Source organism: Geotrypetes seraphini, chromosome 19 (assembly GCF_902459505.1).
Source record: "Geotrypetes seraphini chromosome 19, aGeoSer1.1, whole genome shotgun sequence".
Classification (NCBI taxonomy): Eukaryota; Metazoa; Chordata; class Amphibia; order Gymnophiona; family Dermophiidae; genus Geotrypetes; species Geotrypetes seraphini.
Window position 1 is genome coordinate 32,793,395 of NC_047102.1, and position 17,129 is coordinate 32,810,523.

The window sequence follows — 17,129 nt, forward strand, 5'->3', positions numbered from 1 at the left end:
GTATTTTCTTAGCTTACTCCTAAGCCTATCATCTCTTAACTTCATCGCAAGCCCTATCACTTGGGACAAAACCTGAGCTGGTGTGCACCAAGGACTGAGTTGGGAATGGCTGCCCTAGACCATCAGGATCTGGTAAAAGTAGGCCCGCCACAGTTGGAAGGTATATTTAGTGGGTGGAACTTTTGAGTAGGGGGTTGGAGTCTTCTGGTGGGCTTCTGACGATGGAGTTCTGTCTTCTGGGGATCTTCTGTTTGGGGTGTTGGGGGTCTTCTGCTGGCAGTGTGTGGATGTAATCGGGAGAGTGCAGGTGTTGGGTGGAAGGTGTATGATTGAGGTGTTCTGTGGGAGGATGTGGATGTAAATGAGGGAGGTCTGAGTCTTATGCAGGGGATGCCATACATTTGAGGCCCAATACTCCCAGGATGGTAAAATAACCCCAGCTTGTCAGTTATGATGCAATTTGCAATATTCATTGCAAGTTGTATTATAGAATTTACATTAGAATAAGCTGCTTTACATGCATTTGCATGTTTTGCATCTCATCATTTAGCCAACAGTGACCTAGTTATCACTGCATTATGGTAAGTTTTGTTGATGCCCTTTAAGATATATTAAGCAGCAAATAATACAACTTAGAGAGCCGTAACACAGTTTCATAACTTCCTTCCTAGTTCTCATAAAATGGATCCTGTGCTCAAGTAGCATGAGTTAGTGGTATAATAACATGTCTTAATACTGTAGTAGCCCATGCTGATAAATATGCTCCTTTTTTGAGTGAGGGAGTTTTCATCATACGCTTCCATTTAAAAGTAGGTCTCAATGCACAAAATGGAACTTGTGCTAAAATTGTATGAATTAGTGATAATTTTAATGGTAGCCCACTTGATAGCTTCCTCCTTTTGTGTTCATAAACAGAGAATCAAAATCATATCTATGACAATGAAAAAAGAAATATATCTGAATGTGACCGTTCAATGTCTACCAAATATACTTATGGGGAAATTCTATAAGAAGTGACTACACCCCCTGTTGGAGCCCGGCAGAAGCAAGCCCACTCTCTCCTGCCAATACTCCCCTGAATCCCCCCCCACATTGTAGCCTGCCCTCATGTTGACAAGCCTTAAATTTCAACCCCCCCGTCACCTCGACACCTCTAAGCCTACCCTGGGCTGTGTCGGGGGGGAGGGGGGGTCCGCAGGAGGGAGTGGACATCCCTCCTGCCAGGCTACAACGAGGGGTGTCAGGGGTTTGATAGGATCTGTGGCAGGAGGGAGTGGGCATCCTTCCTGCCGATTTCAGGGGTGGGTGCTAGGGGTCCCCTGCTGTAGCTGGCTCAGTAGATCACAGTAGGGGTACTCTCCCCCCAATCAGCTGAGCCAACAGAATTCCCAAAGTCGCAGCTTCAAGGAGGCCTGTCGGCTCAGCTGATCGGAGATTCCCTTGCCGCAATCAGCTAAGCTAGCCACGTTTACTTTTAGGTTTTGAAATATAGGTCAGCATTTTCCTTGCCTACATTTCAAGCATCTGTCATGGCTCTAGGGAGATGCTTAAACTCACCCAAGGCCACTTCAGGGTGAAACTACGCCCATGCCCAGCCTTGAGCAAGCTTAGGTGTCCCTAGGCATTTCCCTAGACCCACAACAGCCGCCTTCAGAGGTGGCTTGCCTCGAGCTTTTTTCAAAAAAATGTGCATCCCAATTGGCTGCCAGATAGCAGTAGGATGCCTACTGTGCCCTACAATCGGGACACCAGTTTATAGAATCAGCCCCTTGGTGCCTAACTTTAGGCACCAATTACAGAATCTGGCTCTTATAGTGTTTCAAAATTTAAGTATATTTGAGTATATTTGTTAAATTCAGGTTATAATAGTTCTGTGAAAGAGACGTACCAAAAATAGTGATAAGATATTAATAAAATATAATTTTAATAATAATGAGGAATCATCAAAGAAACTATTTTGGTCATTACAACTCATAAAAATAAATATAAATAAATTTGTCTTCCATAAGTCATTAATTGTCAATCAGTTTTCTTAAAGAAAGTGTTTCCAGACACACCATCTATTTAAATTTTTTCATGTAGTAAATAGTGTCAAAACAAAATAGCTCTTGTACCCATAGCAACACCTATTGCACAAACTATCACTTCATAATAAGGCACTACTACACAGAATCAATTATCAGTTGTAGTGGTGTCATATAATTTTTACTTATCTTAAACAGTTCAGGCTATGAAGCCCTGTGGACCTGACTCCGCCCCAAGTTTTGTGAATTGCCTGCGCCAGGGCCCTGGGGAAATCTTCTCAATGTAGTGCCACAAGTGGTGAAGATCTGTGAAAATGGCATTATAAAATGAAGTGTCCAAAATTCAGGTGCCTTTCATCTCAAACATACTGCAGTGTCTAAGCTTTCTTCATGGCATCTTTTTATCCTCTTACTTCCACTACCAAGACATCACTGTTTAAGAATGCTTTAATTTGCAAACGCAAGAGATTGATTTGTTGGTAAAGCAGAATTAAGAAAGGAATACAAGTCAAATAGCACAACTGAATAATTCAATGGAAAATAGGATAAGCTCAAAAGTACAAAACAGCAGAGAAAGTTCTCCAATGGCTAAAAAATGACAGAGGAACCAAATGTAGAATTTCCAAAGATGTTTAATCAAACAAAATCTTGGTAACAACACGAGCCATGTTTTGGCCTTCAGGCCTGTATCAAAAGTCTACAAACATATATAAACCAAAAAAGTACTCATGCATTCCATATAAAATTCAATAATGTACATATAAAAACAGTGGTGTATTGACAAATAAAAATAAATAAAAGCAACATATACAAAATAAAATATATCATAAATTGAAAAATAAAATATAATGCATCAAGAAAGTAGAAAAAAAATCACAAAAATCACAATCCAGGTAAAGCATAAAAATAGAAACATACCAGAATACTTGTATAACAAAAATGTGTTGACTAAAATCATTGAAGATAGAAGAGCAGTTTCAAAAATGATCAACCTATGAACAAAAAACAGAAAAGCTAAATAAAAGACCTAATTAAGAAGAGCATGCAAAACCTAATAAAATGCTGATACCATTTATAGTAGAAAAATACCCATCTCTTAGAAATGGAAAACCTCAATAATGAATGCTAACACCATCGGTATTATCACTGACAATTATAATATAATCATGAAACATAATCAATCTAACAAATGGTAATTGTACATTTATATATTACATAAAAAAAAAAACAATGTGGCTAAAACAAATGATTCAAAGATTTTTAAAAACCCCAAAACAATGCCCAAGTGGAGGCAAATAGCTATCAATGAGGGTATAATATTTAGTTTACTAAAAATCTAAACAGAGTGAAGATACCAAAAACCATGTGGCTAACTTACTGACAGTGGCACAGCTAAAGAAACTTTGGAAAGAAACCAAGTCTGTGCTCACTGTATATTATTAAAACAATTGCAAAAAGGTGTCTAGCATCATTAAAAATGTAAAAAATATATAGTGCACTTCTCTTGAAAAAAAGACCTTCCTTCAATACTTCTGATTAACCAAGGGTGCTACAAACAAATGGTGGCAACAACCAAAAGGAAAGACCAATCCTGCGTTCACTAGCCATATAGAATATCGATGCAAAAGAAATGCAATATTATTGCATAAGAATTAGACTAAAATATACATTTTAAGAGAGAGAATTATGACTACAATTTATAGCACCAGTTTTGTAAGCAAACAATCAATTTGCCAAATAGAAACCATACACTAATGCCGAACCTTATAAACTCAGTGTATTTAAAAACAAATCCAAAAAAATCCTGTGGTAACTAATAAATAAAGAGTGTTCTGTTCAGTGTACAAGTATTAAAAGTTAAGACAGAACAAAAAATAATGTGGCTGGCTTACTGAAAGTCATTTCATTCAACAGCATAGCGGCAAAAAACTTCAAAGATATGCCAAGCTTGCGCTCACTGTCTCTTATATACATTACATTACATTGATGTCTTCTATCCCGCCAATACCTTTCAGTTCTAGGTGGTTTACAACAAGAAATTAGCCTGGGCATTCCCAGGGAAATTACAAGGTTGATAGCTATAGTAAGCGTCGGGATCTGGGAATGGTTGATACGGTTTGGTTAGATCATTTGACAAATTTCTTGAATAGTATGGTTTTCCTGAATGTTTTGTAGTTGGGCATCGTGGTCAGCAGATTTGAGAGGTGGTGGTCTATTTTTGCTGCTCTGGTGGCTAATAGACCGTCATTACAGTTTATTGGTAGGGAGGGAGAAGTGCGATCATTTATTCAAGCCTTAGCTGGTAGAGTCCTGCTCTCTTATACCCTAAAAGTTCGTTTTGGCTTTCACTGAGCACTATCATTAACTTAAATTATTTATTTTTTGATACTGAAGTGAAAGGCTGCTACTTACTTTATCTCACCAGAGGCCCGCGAATGCAAAGGAAAAAGTTGATGTCATTAACCAACAGAAAGAGAAAGTTAATATGTTAATAGTGTAGTTTCAAGGAATAAAAGACCCTTGGGTCTTGAAAACCTAATTTATTATTCATTTTTTACATTATTTAAATCTTTTTTTTTTCATAAATTAACAACTTAATTCATTGTGTGCAAAAATATCAAGTGAAAACATCACTAAAATATTAAAACATACATCCACATATTCATAATGTTCCAAAAGGCTCACTTATCCAGTAGCTATACTCTCTTTGCTGCCCGTCTTCTCAAGGGCAACTAAGGACATTAATAGCACTTGAGAAGACGGGCAGCAAAGAGAGTACAGCTGTCGCAGTCAAGATAAGTGACAAGCACCAGTTGTATATAAAGATTGTGCTAAGTTAGCCAAATTTGATTACCATAAGAACTAAATTAAGAATTGAATAATCGACAAGGAAGGAGGTTTTTTTTGAAAGCCAGTGAGGTTGTTACCCTTTCTAGTCCTCAAACAAGACAAGTGCTGACTTGGGATTGGGATCCCAGTAGCCCATTTTGATAACGTTCCCATTCTTCTCCCCTAAGTTGTTAAGCAGAATTAACAGTGAAATAACACGTCTTAATTATATTACATTACATTAAATATTTATGAATTGTGAATATACCCAAGAAGGAGTTCAATTAGATTTACAGGTTAAGAGGTTACTGGGCATATTCAGGTATTACTTTCTTGTATTTGGGATTATATTCAGGAATTATCAACTATATTAGAATAAAGAAATCACAATATGGGGATCCAGATAGTTTGATTGTCTATTGTGTCTGTTGGGATCTTTCTTAGGGATATAGAGGTTCTAACTTCTATCAGAGGGGTCATTTAGCTTGAGACATTTTGTAAATAGGTTTTCAGGTTTCTATGGAAGTTTTTGTAGGAAGGAGAGGTTCTCAGTTGTGTTGGAATAGTCCACAGCAAAGTTCTGGAGTGTATCGTGTAGTATTTGATACCTCTTGGGTTTGGGAATTTCAGTCTTAGGTGGTTTCTGATCCAGTTATAATTCTTGTTAGATGGTAGTTCTAATAAGTTCAACATGTAGTCCAGGGTAGGTTAAGATAGATCATTGTACATAGTTTGAAGAGAGCTCTTACTTCAATGGGGAGCCAATGTAATTTGAGATACATAGGTGATATTTTCTCATTTCTGGTTGTTGAAAATATTAATTTGGTTGCTATGTTTTGGAGGGTTTGTAATTTTTTTCATAGAGCTACTCTGCTTCTTATGTAGAAGATATTGCAGTAGTCTAGCTGAGACAATACAAGTAATTGGACTAGGAGCCAAAAGGTTTCTTAAAGGTAAGCCATGTTGATAACTCCCCCCACCCCTAGATTTTTTTTTCTAATTCTTTCGGCTGCTTCAAGCTGGCACCATTTGGGTTTAAGAATAGTGAGGTAGGACATGAACTTTGTAGGAGTTCAATAGGGCTGTTGAAAATCTTGTGACATATCTTGTGACTCTCTTGTGACTCTCACTCTCTCTCTTCCTCCCTACAAATATTCATGTATTCAAAGACACCATTGTTATTCTAAGACTTCATTGTATTCAAGGACTTCATTGTTATTTCTTCGCTAACTGTCCAGCTCTTCTTGTTGTAAACCGCCTTGAACTACTTTGGCTTTGGCGGTATATAAAAAACAAAATAATAATAATAATAATAATAATTATTATTATATAATGTTATAAGATATACTACTTGGTGTTGATGCAACCAATACATAACAAAATGTAAAATATCCCCAAAACAGAACATGAAAGCGGAAGCTTTAATAGTTCTGTGAAATATACTCTTAAAGGTGAAATAATAAAGAGGAAACATCACTGTTATGGCAATTCCAACTCATATAAGTTGCGTGCAATTCCTATGTCATATACTACTCATATATGTCAAACAGACTTCATATAAGTCATTATAAGACATATTGGACACTGAACAGTCACATGTTTCAAGTGTTTCCTTTTTATAAGAATGTTTCTTGAACCATCATAAAAGTGATTTTGATTTTTTGTTTATGAACACATTGGGCACTAGGGAAGATGTTATTAAGGTATAGTAAAAGTCAGGCTTTTATCACACCATAATTTATCAATGGAGTCTCCAACTGACAATAGCTCAGTGCCGCAGATTACTAAGTCCTCTTCCAAGAGAATCTGGCAGCAAAGCTGTGGTCTAATGCTCCCAGACACATTTTAAAGGTGCTGGGCAAAGTCCTATTGATCTGGCCCCTGAGTCCATCTCCTAGTTACGACTCTACCTTCTAAAGGCCCTCAAGTCACCACCTCACCTCCTGGAGGCTCCCTAATCACATATTCTCTACCCAGAAGAACCCCTGAATCCCTTGCCCCACCACCTAGAGGAAAACTCCCAATCATATGCCCCCACACAAAGAGCCCCCTATGAGATTTATTCCATACCTGAAATATTCCCTTCTCAATCTCATACACCCCCACGTGAAGACCCGCCCCCCTGCATCATATGCCATCCTCCCAAGCAAATCCCCACCACTTAAAATGACACACCAATCACACAGTGACCTCCACCCTCCCATGAGTCCCTCCCTACTTGCAAGCATCTCTTATATAGAAGCTTGATCCTAATAGTAGTATCATAAGACTACCACTATAGGCTGGTGGCATCATTTTGAACCCAAAGGCAGGATAGACTAAGGATTGCTTATGCTCAACTTCACTAGATAGAGTGGTATAGTAAGGGAGGCAGGGGGTGTGGACTGCACTGGGTGTCATTTTGGTGGGGGCTCCGGCATCTCTCCTCCTCTCCATCCCCCCCCCACCCATACTTCTTTAACTCTTTGCCAGTGTGAGCATCTCAAACCAGCTGCCCTTGCTGGCCTCAACCCTCCCCTGAAGTTACTTCCTGGTTGCAGCACCAGGAAATGATGTGAGAGGGAGATCCAAGGTTATATCACCTACCAGGGAAGGGAAGGTGCATGCACAGTGGGAAGGAGTAGGGGGTGAAAAAGAGGGCAGGGGGGTGGGGTGCCTCTCTATGCCACTGACTAGACATCAGGGAAGTTTGAAGGTAGGCTCATGAAGGGGGTTGTGGGAGGTTGGGTACTTTGGGTTAGATCCAGTAAACTGCACTCAAATTTAGGCACCAGGAAAATTTGTGGTAAGTACTATTGTATAAAGAGTCCTTTGGGCTGCGCTCTCTTTGTAGAATTGCATTTAGCATGGATTTCTATGCCCAAAGTTGGGGTGCAAGAACATACACCTACTGAAACCTTGTATGCAAGTTGGGCACATTTTCCCCCAATTCTGTAACACTGCACCTAGACTTTAGAAATGCCTCTGATCTTCCCATGTCCCTCCCATACTCCCTTTTGGGTTACACTTGAAATTAGACTTGCAGTGTCATAGAATAGTGCTCAGACAGATGCTCACTCAAATCTAGATTACAAATCATTGATTGTTGATACCTTAAACTCCTTAATTTGTGTGTGCATCTTCCCTGGGTGCCCAACTTTGGGTGACCAATAGGGAATCTGGGCGTTTATGATTATTGTAAGTTGTTCCAGATGTAAGGGGTTTCTTGCAGGAAGTTCTGAGGAGGGGGCTGTGGTTGGTGGGTCTCCAGGGAACAGGTGGTAGTGGGTGGTCAACTTTGGGCAGGGGGTAGAGGGAAGGATCAGCTTCTCTTGGCAGCCATCAACCCCTTACTTAAGAGCATTGGGCCATAGCTTTGCAATTCAATGCTCTAGGATGGATAATTTACCCCCATTTTTTATGGCAGTTTTTTTTTCTGTTCACCTCAACCCATATTATTGCATTTAAATACAAATTAGATTATTTCTATGCATTTGCGTGTTTTGTAGCTTATTAGTATGTCACCTCCAGTAACTCAAACTACTGTGTGTTATAGTGATATAACTTTTGTTAGTGCCCTTTAACACATATTAAGAAGCAAATATTATATATTACAGCTGTTAAGCAGCTTGATAAATACCCTATTAGCATGGAGGTAAGAGATCAGAATCTAACACTGAAACAAGTGGTGTTTATGGCATGATTATATGATACCTCTTTACACATTCTTGTATAACAAGGTGCTTAAATGTTGGTGTTAATTGTTCATGTAGATTTATAGAATATTGCCACATAGTTGCATAACCCTTAAACACTTTTCTATAATTATCCAGCAGTGGCAATTCTTATGTTTTCCCATTGTCCTCTTATTGATAGAGGCACATATGAGTTTTTGCGTGTGATCTAATAGCAATTGTCTCATTTGGTAGTCTCAGTGTTATCAAGTTCAAGTTTTCAAGTTTTATTAAAAGTTTGATGAATTGCTAAATCGTAATGCAAAGCAATGTACAAGTCTAAAAAACATATAAAAACATTTTGCAATTCAGGGGGACAACGTGATTGATATACACTAATCAATAAACATGAACAGACCCAGAAGGGAAAATGGGGAAAGAAGTATAATATGTAATAGGAAAGAAAGACGAAAAAGGGAACGAACGATAGAGAAGGAAATGACAACACTAACAGTCAAACTGATATTAACAAAATACTAATGTTTAAGAAAAGAGAGGGAAATGAGCAGTTGAACGCATCTTTAAAAAGAAAACATTTTAATTTGCTTTTGAAACTGTTGATAAGACGATCTTCCCTTATTATTAAATGTTCCCCCTTTTGGCTCAAAAGTACAGTAATTACCTCATAGTAATGACTTCTCTGTTGGCACAGATGAATGAAATACAGTATTGCTAACGTAGATCTAAGATGAATTGCAATAATAACATTCACATTGATGGATGACATCATGGTGCAGTTTTCTGTACTGGCTTTTATATTCTTAAACACTAATGCAATCACTCAATGATCGTTGATCTTTTTTGTATGTGAGGAAATTGTTGCTACAATGACAGTTTTATAATTTCCAAAAAGAAAACAGAGCTTTAAAAGACAGAAAAAAGTAGAGTAATCACAAAGTCAAATTTCAGAACAAAGGAATAGGAGTTATGTGTTCGTTATAAATGGATTTATAGAAGGTAGATGTCATCAACCATTGTGAAGAAGGCTATTGTAATGGGCTCACACAGACATAAAATGAAATAGGCACCTTTAGAAGGATATAGTGGCAGTTGCCATGGAAAGTAAACTTCCTCTCGTCAAATGTGGTGAAGTGGGTGCTGCCCTCAATGGAACAGGTTTTAGAGCAGGCCATGCTCCTGCAATACCACTCGCCTTTACTGCAGAAGCTGGGAGACAAGAAAACGTTCTCCAATTACAAATCTCCTGTTTTCCTTACAGAGCACAGCAGTGGTCTCAAAGTCGCGTCCCAGGGGCCACATGCCAGGTACTATTTTGAGGCCCTCGGTATGTTTATCATAATCACAAAAGTAAAATTAACAGTTTCTTGATCATATGTCTCTTTAGCTATAAATGACAATATTATTATTAAGACTTAGCCGCAAGGAAAGATTTAGAAAGTATAAAGAGTTTTACCTCATGCAAAATTGTCATTTCTTTAATAAGACATTAACTATTTTTTCAGAGGCCCTCCAAGTACCTATGAATCCAAAATGTGGCCCTGCAAAGGGTTTGACTTTGAGACCACTGGAGCACAGAATATGAGATCCACATATCCCCAACAAAGTGTAGAATTTCTCATGGCTTCTGTAGAGGCACAAATTCCCTGCCAAAGTCTTCTGTGAATTGCTAGAACTTCCTGTGCTCTGTTCCTCTATGCATATTTATATCTTTAGATTTTGCACCTGCCTTTTCATTGGTAGCATAAGATAAGATACATTTGAATACATTAGCTATTTTCCTGTTCTCAGAGGACTGAACTCTGAGGGCTTTCTTAAGAGATCAGACTCCACAGGTGACCCTTGAGGGGAGGAATGCTGGCCTAGTGCCTAACCTTCAGTAAGCCTGGTTCTAAGAGAGAGGTTGCAGAGGATCAGCATTAAAGAGAGTTTCTGGCAGGCCCACCCCCTAGCTCATTTCTTTACTGATAGCAACCTGTGAACTACTGTCTGCATCTGGAACAGGGCATTACAGGTACTCATCGACTTATGACCTATTCAAGTTATGACTGTTCGACTTTACGACGCATTTACTACACTTTCCCCCCGCCAGCTGTTAGCAGCCCCAGTCTCCCACACTCCCAAGTCTCGCTACGCAGCAGTAATAATATAAAGAGGAGGAGGCGCCACAATGAATGTTCACCACAAAGGGACTGTGCTGTGCTTGACTTAGAAAGTAAGAAAATGTTGATAAAATATTACTTTAAGATGATTACAATATCATTACCCAGTCTAATACAGTATTCTTACCTTAGTCTAACATAGGCCGACTTGCGTCCCGATCAATTTATGACCTGTCAATTGGAACCAATTATGGTCGTAAGTCGACGAGTACCTGTACTTTTTTCTGCCCTTTCTTTTTTTTTTTTTTCTTCCAGGTATAAATTCTGCACCACAGTATGGTTGGAAACATCGCATCACCAAAGCTGCTGCCCAGGTTACAACTTCTGTCTCTGTGCAGACAGAAAATGTTACCCAGGTAGAGGGAGTAGTTCCATGTACAAGCTGTCTTCAGTTTGAATCCCTCATGAAGGAAGTAAAAGAACTGAGAGAGGAGGTGGCAAGATTGAGAAGCATCTGTGAGAATGAGAGGTACATCGATGAAATGGTTCATGAGGCGTCAAAGATTTCCAGTAGTGGGGAAGAAGAGGCTGTGCAGCTGGACTCAGGTTATGGAACACTGCAAGATTGGTACTGTGACTCCCCCCTCCCTTGAACTGAAGAACCGGTATGCTGTCCTGGAAGTGGAGGAGATGAGAACATCCCAAGGACAGGAAGGACCAAAACTTGAAATCCCCCAAATTACTGGATCCGTGACCACTAGAAGGCATAAGGTAGTGTTAGTTGGTGATTCCCTTCTGAGGGGTACAGAAGCATCTATCTGCAGACCAGACATGATGTCACGAGAGGTATGCTATCTGCCTAGTGCCAAAATCCAAGATGTTACGGAGAGTTGCAGAGACTCATCAAGCATGATGACTACTATCCGATGCTGCTCACCCACATTGGCACTAATGATACTGCCAGGTACCCCTGTGAATGTGTCAAAAGTGACTTTGTGGCTCTTGGAGAGAAGGTGAAGCAGTCAAGTGCGCAGGTAGTATTTCTCGTCCGTCCTTCCTGTCAAGGGTAAAGGCCAGGGCAAAGAAGCTTGCATCCTGGAGATGAATGTGTGGCTACGTGGATGGTGTCGTCGAGAGCGTTTTGGCTTCCTGGGCCATGGGATGATTTTCCAAGGGCTGCTGAGCAGGGATAGTGTGCATCTATCAAACAAGGGAAGAAGTGTCTTTGCCAGGAGGCTGGCTAATCTACTAAAGAGGGCTTTATACTAGAAGTGATAGGGCAGGGTGATCAAAGCTCCTGGGTGAGTATAAGCCCTCAGGTAAGTAAATCACTCAATACCTCTACACGGATGGGAAAAGGGGGCAATGTCTGGAAAGCAGTATAATGCTCGAAGTATGGGAAACAAGATTCTGGATCTAGAAGCTGTGATGGAAGAAGAGGAGTTGGATATAGTGGTGATCACAGAGACATGGAGGGGGAGTAGCATTATATGTTAAAGATCATATTAAAGCCAAATAATTGCAGGATCTGCAGGGCAAGGAAGAGGCACTGTGGATCAATTTGGAAAGAGGGAATAGTGAATATATTTACATTGGTGTGATATACAGGCCTCTTTCACAGACGGAAGAAGTAGATAGAGATTTAATAGTAGGCATTCAGAATATATCTAAAAAAAAGGGGAAACAAAATTAACTGTAAATTGGGAATATGATATATTCCAGACCCTATTAAAAGCTAAATATAAATATAATGACATTTCTTCTAAATGGGCTAGGAAGGAATTATTTCATCAACAGGCAATGTATTACGGAAACTCGAATAAAACGGGAAGATTACTAGCTAATTATTTAAAAACAACATAAAAAGAAAAGTAAAGATTGTGGCTATTACTGATGAAAATGGGGTTACTTATTCTCAAATGGATAACATATTAAAACAGTTTTTGAAGTAACATCCCTCTTAAAACCATCTGAAAAAGTATTATTTATATACAATCTGGCTTTAGGAGAGCTATACAAAGCTCTAATCATTTGAATAAATCCGGAACCTATCCCAAACCAATCCATTGCTTGGTACATAAAAGGCCATTCCACACGATCAAATGCCTTCTCTGCATCCAAAGATACAGAGAATGCTGGATCTTCCATGGGTTTTGTTAAAGTTAACATATGAAGAGCCAATCTGGTATTATGTGAAGAATGTCTGTGAGCAACAAATCCAGAGCCTTAGCCAAACGCAGAGCCAATAATTTAGCCAAAAGTTTTCCATCAACATTTATCAGAGATATTGGCCTATAATTTGAAACCAATAAAGGATCTTTATTTGGTTTCGGCAAAACTGTTGTCAAAGATTCTGCCATAGTACCTGAAACACAGCCTTTACTTAATTGAATTTGAGATAGATTTAGTAAATAAGGCAATAATGTATTTTGAAATGATTTATAAAATTCCACAGTATAACCATCTCCTCCTGGAGCGGATCCAACTCTAAGGGACTTCAGTGCTGTCTGAATCTCTTTCAATGTAATTGGTGCATCAAGAGATCTTTTTATATGCTCGGGAATTTTAGGACCCTCAATTAAATTAAAAAATTCTAAACCATCATGTTCTTTATTGGAATAAAGCTCGGAAGAATACAGAGTCTTATAATCTAGACATAGGAACATTAGATCATTTACTGTTTTACTGCCCTAAAATACTGATTTTCTGGAAATCAATTTGGGGACACATTAATAATATTTTAGAATCTGAGATTCCGTTAACTTATGAAATAGTAATCTGTGGTACCATTTTACATATCAAGGATCCCCTCAATAAATATAAAAGACGTCTCTTATTAATTATGACTAGTACAGCTATACAAATGATTACCCGAAACTGGAAAAACTGGGATCGTCTTAACTTTAAATTCTGGTGGGCAAGTTTATGTCTAATTTACAAATAAGAGAAAATTAACGCTGATTTGTTAGGGAATACAAAAAACTTTAAATTAATCTGGGGCCCATTGTCGTCTTTTATATAATTATTATAGCACTTTCCATGAGGCAGCTATGCTTATTTTATAATTACTTTATAAAATTTTATAGTTACTTTAATGATAAAAGATATATCTATGCTTATTTATTTGGATTAGCTAGATGTGCGCTAGATGTGGTGTATTTAGATTTAAGCAAAGCCTTTGACAGTGTTCCACACAGACGTTTAATAAATAAACTGAGTGCCCTCAGGATGGGTCCCAAAGTGACAGGCTGGGTCAAAAACTGTTTGAATGGAAGGCAACAGAGGGTGATCAATGGAGATTGCCCTGAGAAAAGGGATGTTACCGATGGTGTGTCTCAAGGTTCTGTTCTTGGGCCTGTTCTTTTTAACATTTTTATAGACGATATTGCTGAAGGGTTGTCAGGTAAGATTTGCCTTTTTGTGGATGATACCAAAGTCTGCAATAGGGTAGACATGCCGGATGGTGTGAATAACATGAAGAAAGACCTGGCGAAGCTTGAAGAATGGTCTGAAATTTGGCAGCTAAAATTTAATGCTAAAAAATGCAAGGGCATGCATCTGGGCTGCAAAAACCCAAGGGAACAGTACAGGTTAGGGGGTGAAGAACTTATGTGCATGACAGAAGAGCGGAACTTGGATGTGATTATATATGATGATCTTAAGGTGGCCAAACAGGTTGAAAAGGTGGCGGTAAAAGCTAGAAGGATGCTAGGTTGCATCTTGAAACATCAGGAAAAATGGCAATCTTGTGACCATAAAATTCAACATTCTCAGTCCTGTAGAAAAGACGAAGAGACGCTTCTTTGTCTTGCAGAAAAACAAAAGTCACCAACAAAGTGGTTCTTGAGGAAATTTCAATTTGAGAAGATTCTAACATCCTGTTAAGATCCAAGTCTTCGGGATGTGAAGTTAATTTATCTTTTTTTTTCTTTTAATTGATTTAAGCTGAACAGCAGTATTTTGAGTTATAGTAATAAAGTGGGTGCATACCTGGTAAAGGCTTTCCATAGCCCCCCACAACGCATCCATGTCCACAACTGCTGGTTTTAACAAAGGTCTCAAAGGGAAAACTGGAGGATTTAAACCCTCTAGTTGTTGTGCCAAGGGTGATTGCACTCCATTTTCCCTACTCGTCTCTCCCCGAGTGCCTCCTCCTGCTGTTTGATAACCAGCTGGGAATGATTGAATTACCTCCGGGGTCAGGGGTGAAATCGGCGGTTCCATTGGAGATACATTCTCCAGTGCTTCCTGTTGAGCTGCTGAGAACCCTGTCTTCATCCCGGGTCGAGGAGGAACAGCAGGCCCAATCAGGCTCAGTGAAACATCACTGTCCAGGTCCAAGGTCAGCCCCTCTCGGACTGTGGATCCGCCTGCACCCAAAGGTACAGCAAAGTTGGTAATTGCTGTCTGCCGCATTGTCATCGGAGAGGAGGCAGGAAGATCACTCCTCTGTCTTCCCCTGTGTTTGGGCATTTCCCAGCCAAAAATCCAATATTGAAAGTAGGTATATAAGCCTTAATTAAAGAAAAACGCCGGTAATGCAGGAGCCTCTCACAGCACGTACTACTCTGTCGCCATCTTGGTTTTTCTCCCTTCTCTGGTTTATTTTTAATCTACTACTTAGTAGCTTCATTCCATGCCCCCTAGTCCTAGTATTTTTGGAAAGAGGAAACAAACGATTCACATCTACCCTTTCCATTCCATTCAATATTTTATAAACCTCTATCATATCTCCCCTGAGCTGTCTCTTCTCCAGGCTGAAGAGTCTTAGCCATTTTAGCCTTTCCTCAGCCTTCTCTGTACCTTTTCTGGTAATTCGTGACCACAGGTGCCACAGGCCATGGGCTAACAGGATCCAGAGGGGTATTCGGCGAAGATTCCGTAGATTGCCATCTATGCCACTCTCCTTTCCTCACTGTCCCCTCTGAGTTAGACTGTAGGCTCTTCATGAACTTTCCCGCCAGCTCCGATGTATTAAAAAACTTCCTAACTCCACTAGCATTAGTTTTGCAGGATATCAAATTCTAGCCTTGTATCCCAGGTTCTGGACAGCTTGCTCCCATTTTACAGTTCATTCCATTTATGCATTGTGGCTTGTGCTAAGTCTGGAAACACTCTGATAGATAAATCATTGTAATTCATTGTATGCTGGTGCCGAGCCACTGCCAACAGTTGCTCCACTTCTTCGTACCAGAGTAGCTTAACAATAAAGGCTCTGAGTGCAGGAACTGCGCTAAGTTCTCTATGGGCCTGCTCTACTTCACATTGATCAGAACAAAAACTCCAAAAAGTCTGCCAGAGAAATTTAGCAAGATACCAAATACTTCATATTGAGGCACATCCACTGAGCCTTGAAAGCACACTCTCAAGTCTTGCATGTACTTGCAAAGGTTAGACCCTTCTTCTTTTTCAGGTACTCCACAGATTTGAAGGTTGGAGCATCTGCTCTGTTTTTCCTGGTCTTCCAACTGCTCCTTCAACGCCTGAACACGAGAGTGCAATATTTGTATTGAAGAGCTCTCCATTTCCATCCAGTCCTCCAAAGTTGACACCCTTTGCTCAGTTTCTCCAATCCAGGATATCAGTCTCAGACTCTTATCAAATTTTGAGAGAACAGTTTGTAGTATCTCTTTTTTGGCCTCTCTAAGCTCTCTAAGGACCAGACTAAAACCATCCTCACATTCTGAGCCCATTTATCTATTGTTGCCATCTCCTTCAAGTTCATATAACTTATTGGCCTGGTCCCACGTCCCCTCTTTCTGATAAGTTTTAAGTGCGTAAATTTCCTTAATCGGTTTTGGAGCTTTCCCTTTCAGTAGCTTTGCCACAAAAACAGGAGGTGCTCTCTTAAGTGGGGAGAGAACATGGAACACTCCTCACCTAAGTCCTCTTACCATAGCCTCCAAACCAGAAATCTAGGGGACACTTGATGAAGTTACAGAATAATACTTTTAAAACCAATATTTTTTCCACTCAGAGAATAGTTAAGCTCTGGTATGTGTTGCCAGAGGATGTGATAAGAGCAGTTAATGTAGCTGGTTTTAAAAAATGTTTGGACAGGTTCCTGGAGGAAATGTCATTGGAAAATCCATTGCTTGCCCTGGATCGGTGGCATGGAATGCTGCTACTATTTGAGTTTTTGCCAGGTACTTGTGACTTGGATTTGCCTTTATGAAGATGGGATACTGGGCTAGATGGACCAGTAACACTATTCTTATGTTCTTATGTCTGTTTTATCATTCCCTCTGAAAGAAATTCCCTAACCCCTGTTTGTCCTGTTTGGCTATTTTACTTAGATTGTAAGCTCTATTGAGCAGGGATTGTCTCTTACATATTTAATGGACAGAGCACTATAGAAATGATAAGTAGTAGTAGTGATATACCAATATTTAAGCCTGTTGGCCCAGCACCCATTGAGCTTACCCTGCTATCACAGAAAATTAGTAACAGTTAATTAGCCCCTGCCAACCAACCACACTTCCAGAAATACCCACATGTTAAGT

At 39.4% G+C, this 17,129-nt stretch overlaps 2 protein-coding genes across 2 annotated transcripts in view; both read right to left on the bottom strand.

Moving 5' to 3' along the window:
- The window catches only part of LOC117352124 (mucin-2-like), an 87,251-nt gene extending 77,547 nt beyond the window's left edge, over positions 1 to 9,704 (bottom strand). Inside the window, exon 1 of the mRNA XM_033928268.1 lies at positions 9,595 to 9,704. Coding sequence (XP_033784159.1) covers positions 9,595 to 9,699 — 105 coding nt within the window. The 5' untranslated portion in view covers positions 9,700 to 9,704. The remainder of the gene's footprint in view (positions 1 to 9,594) is intronic.
- Positions 1 to 17,129, bottom strand: part of LOC117352133 — a 1,164,809-nt gene that overhangs the window by 451,014 nt on the left and 696,666 nt on the right. The gene's annotated exons all lie outside the window — the stretch shown is intronic.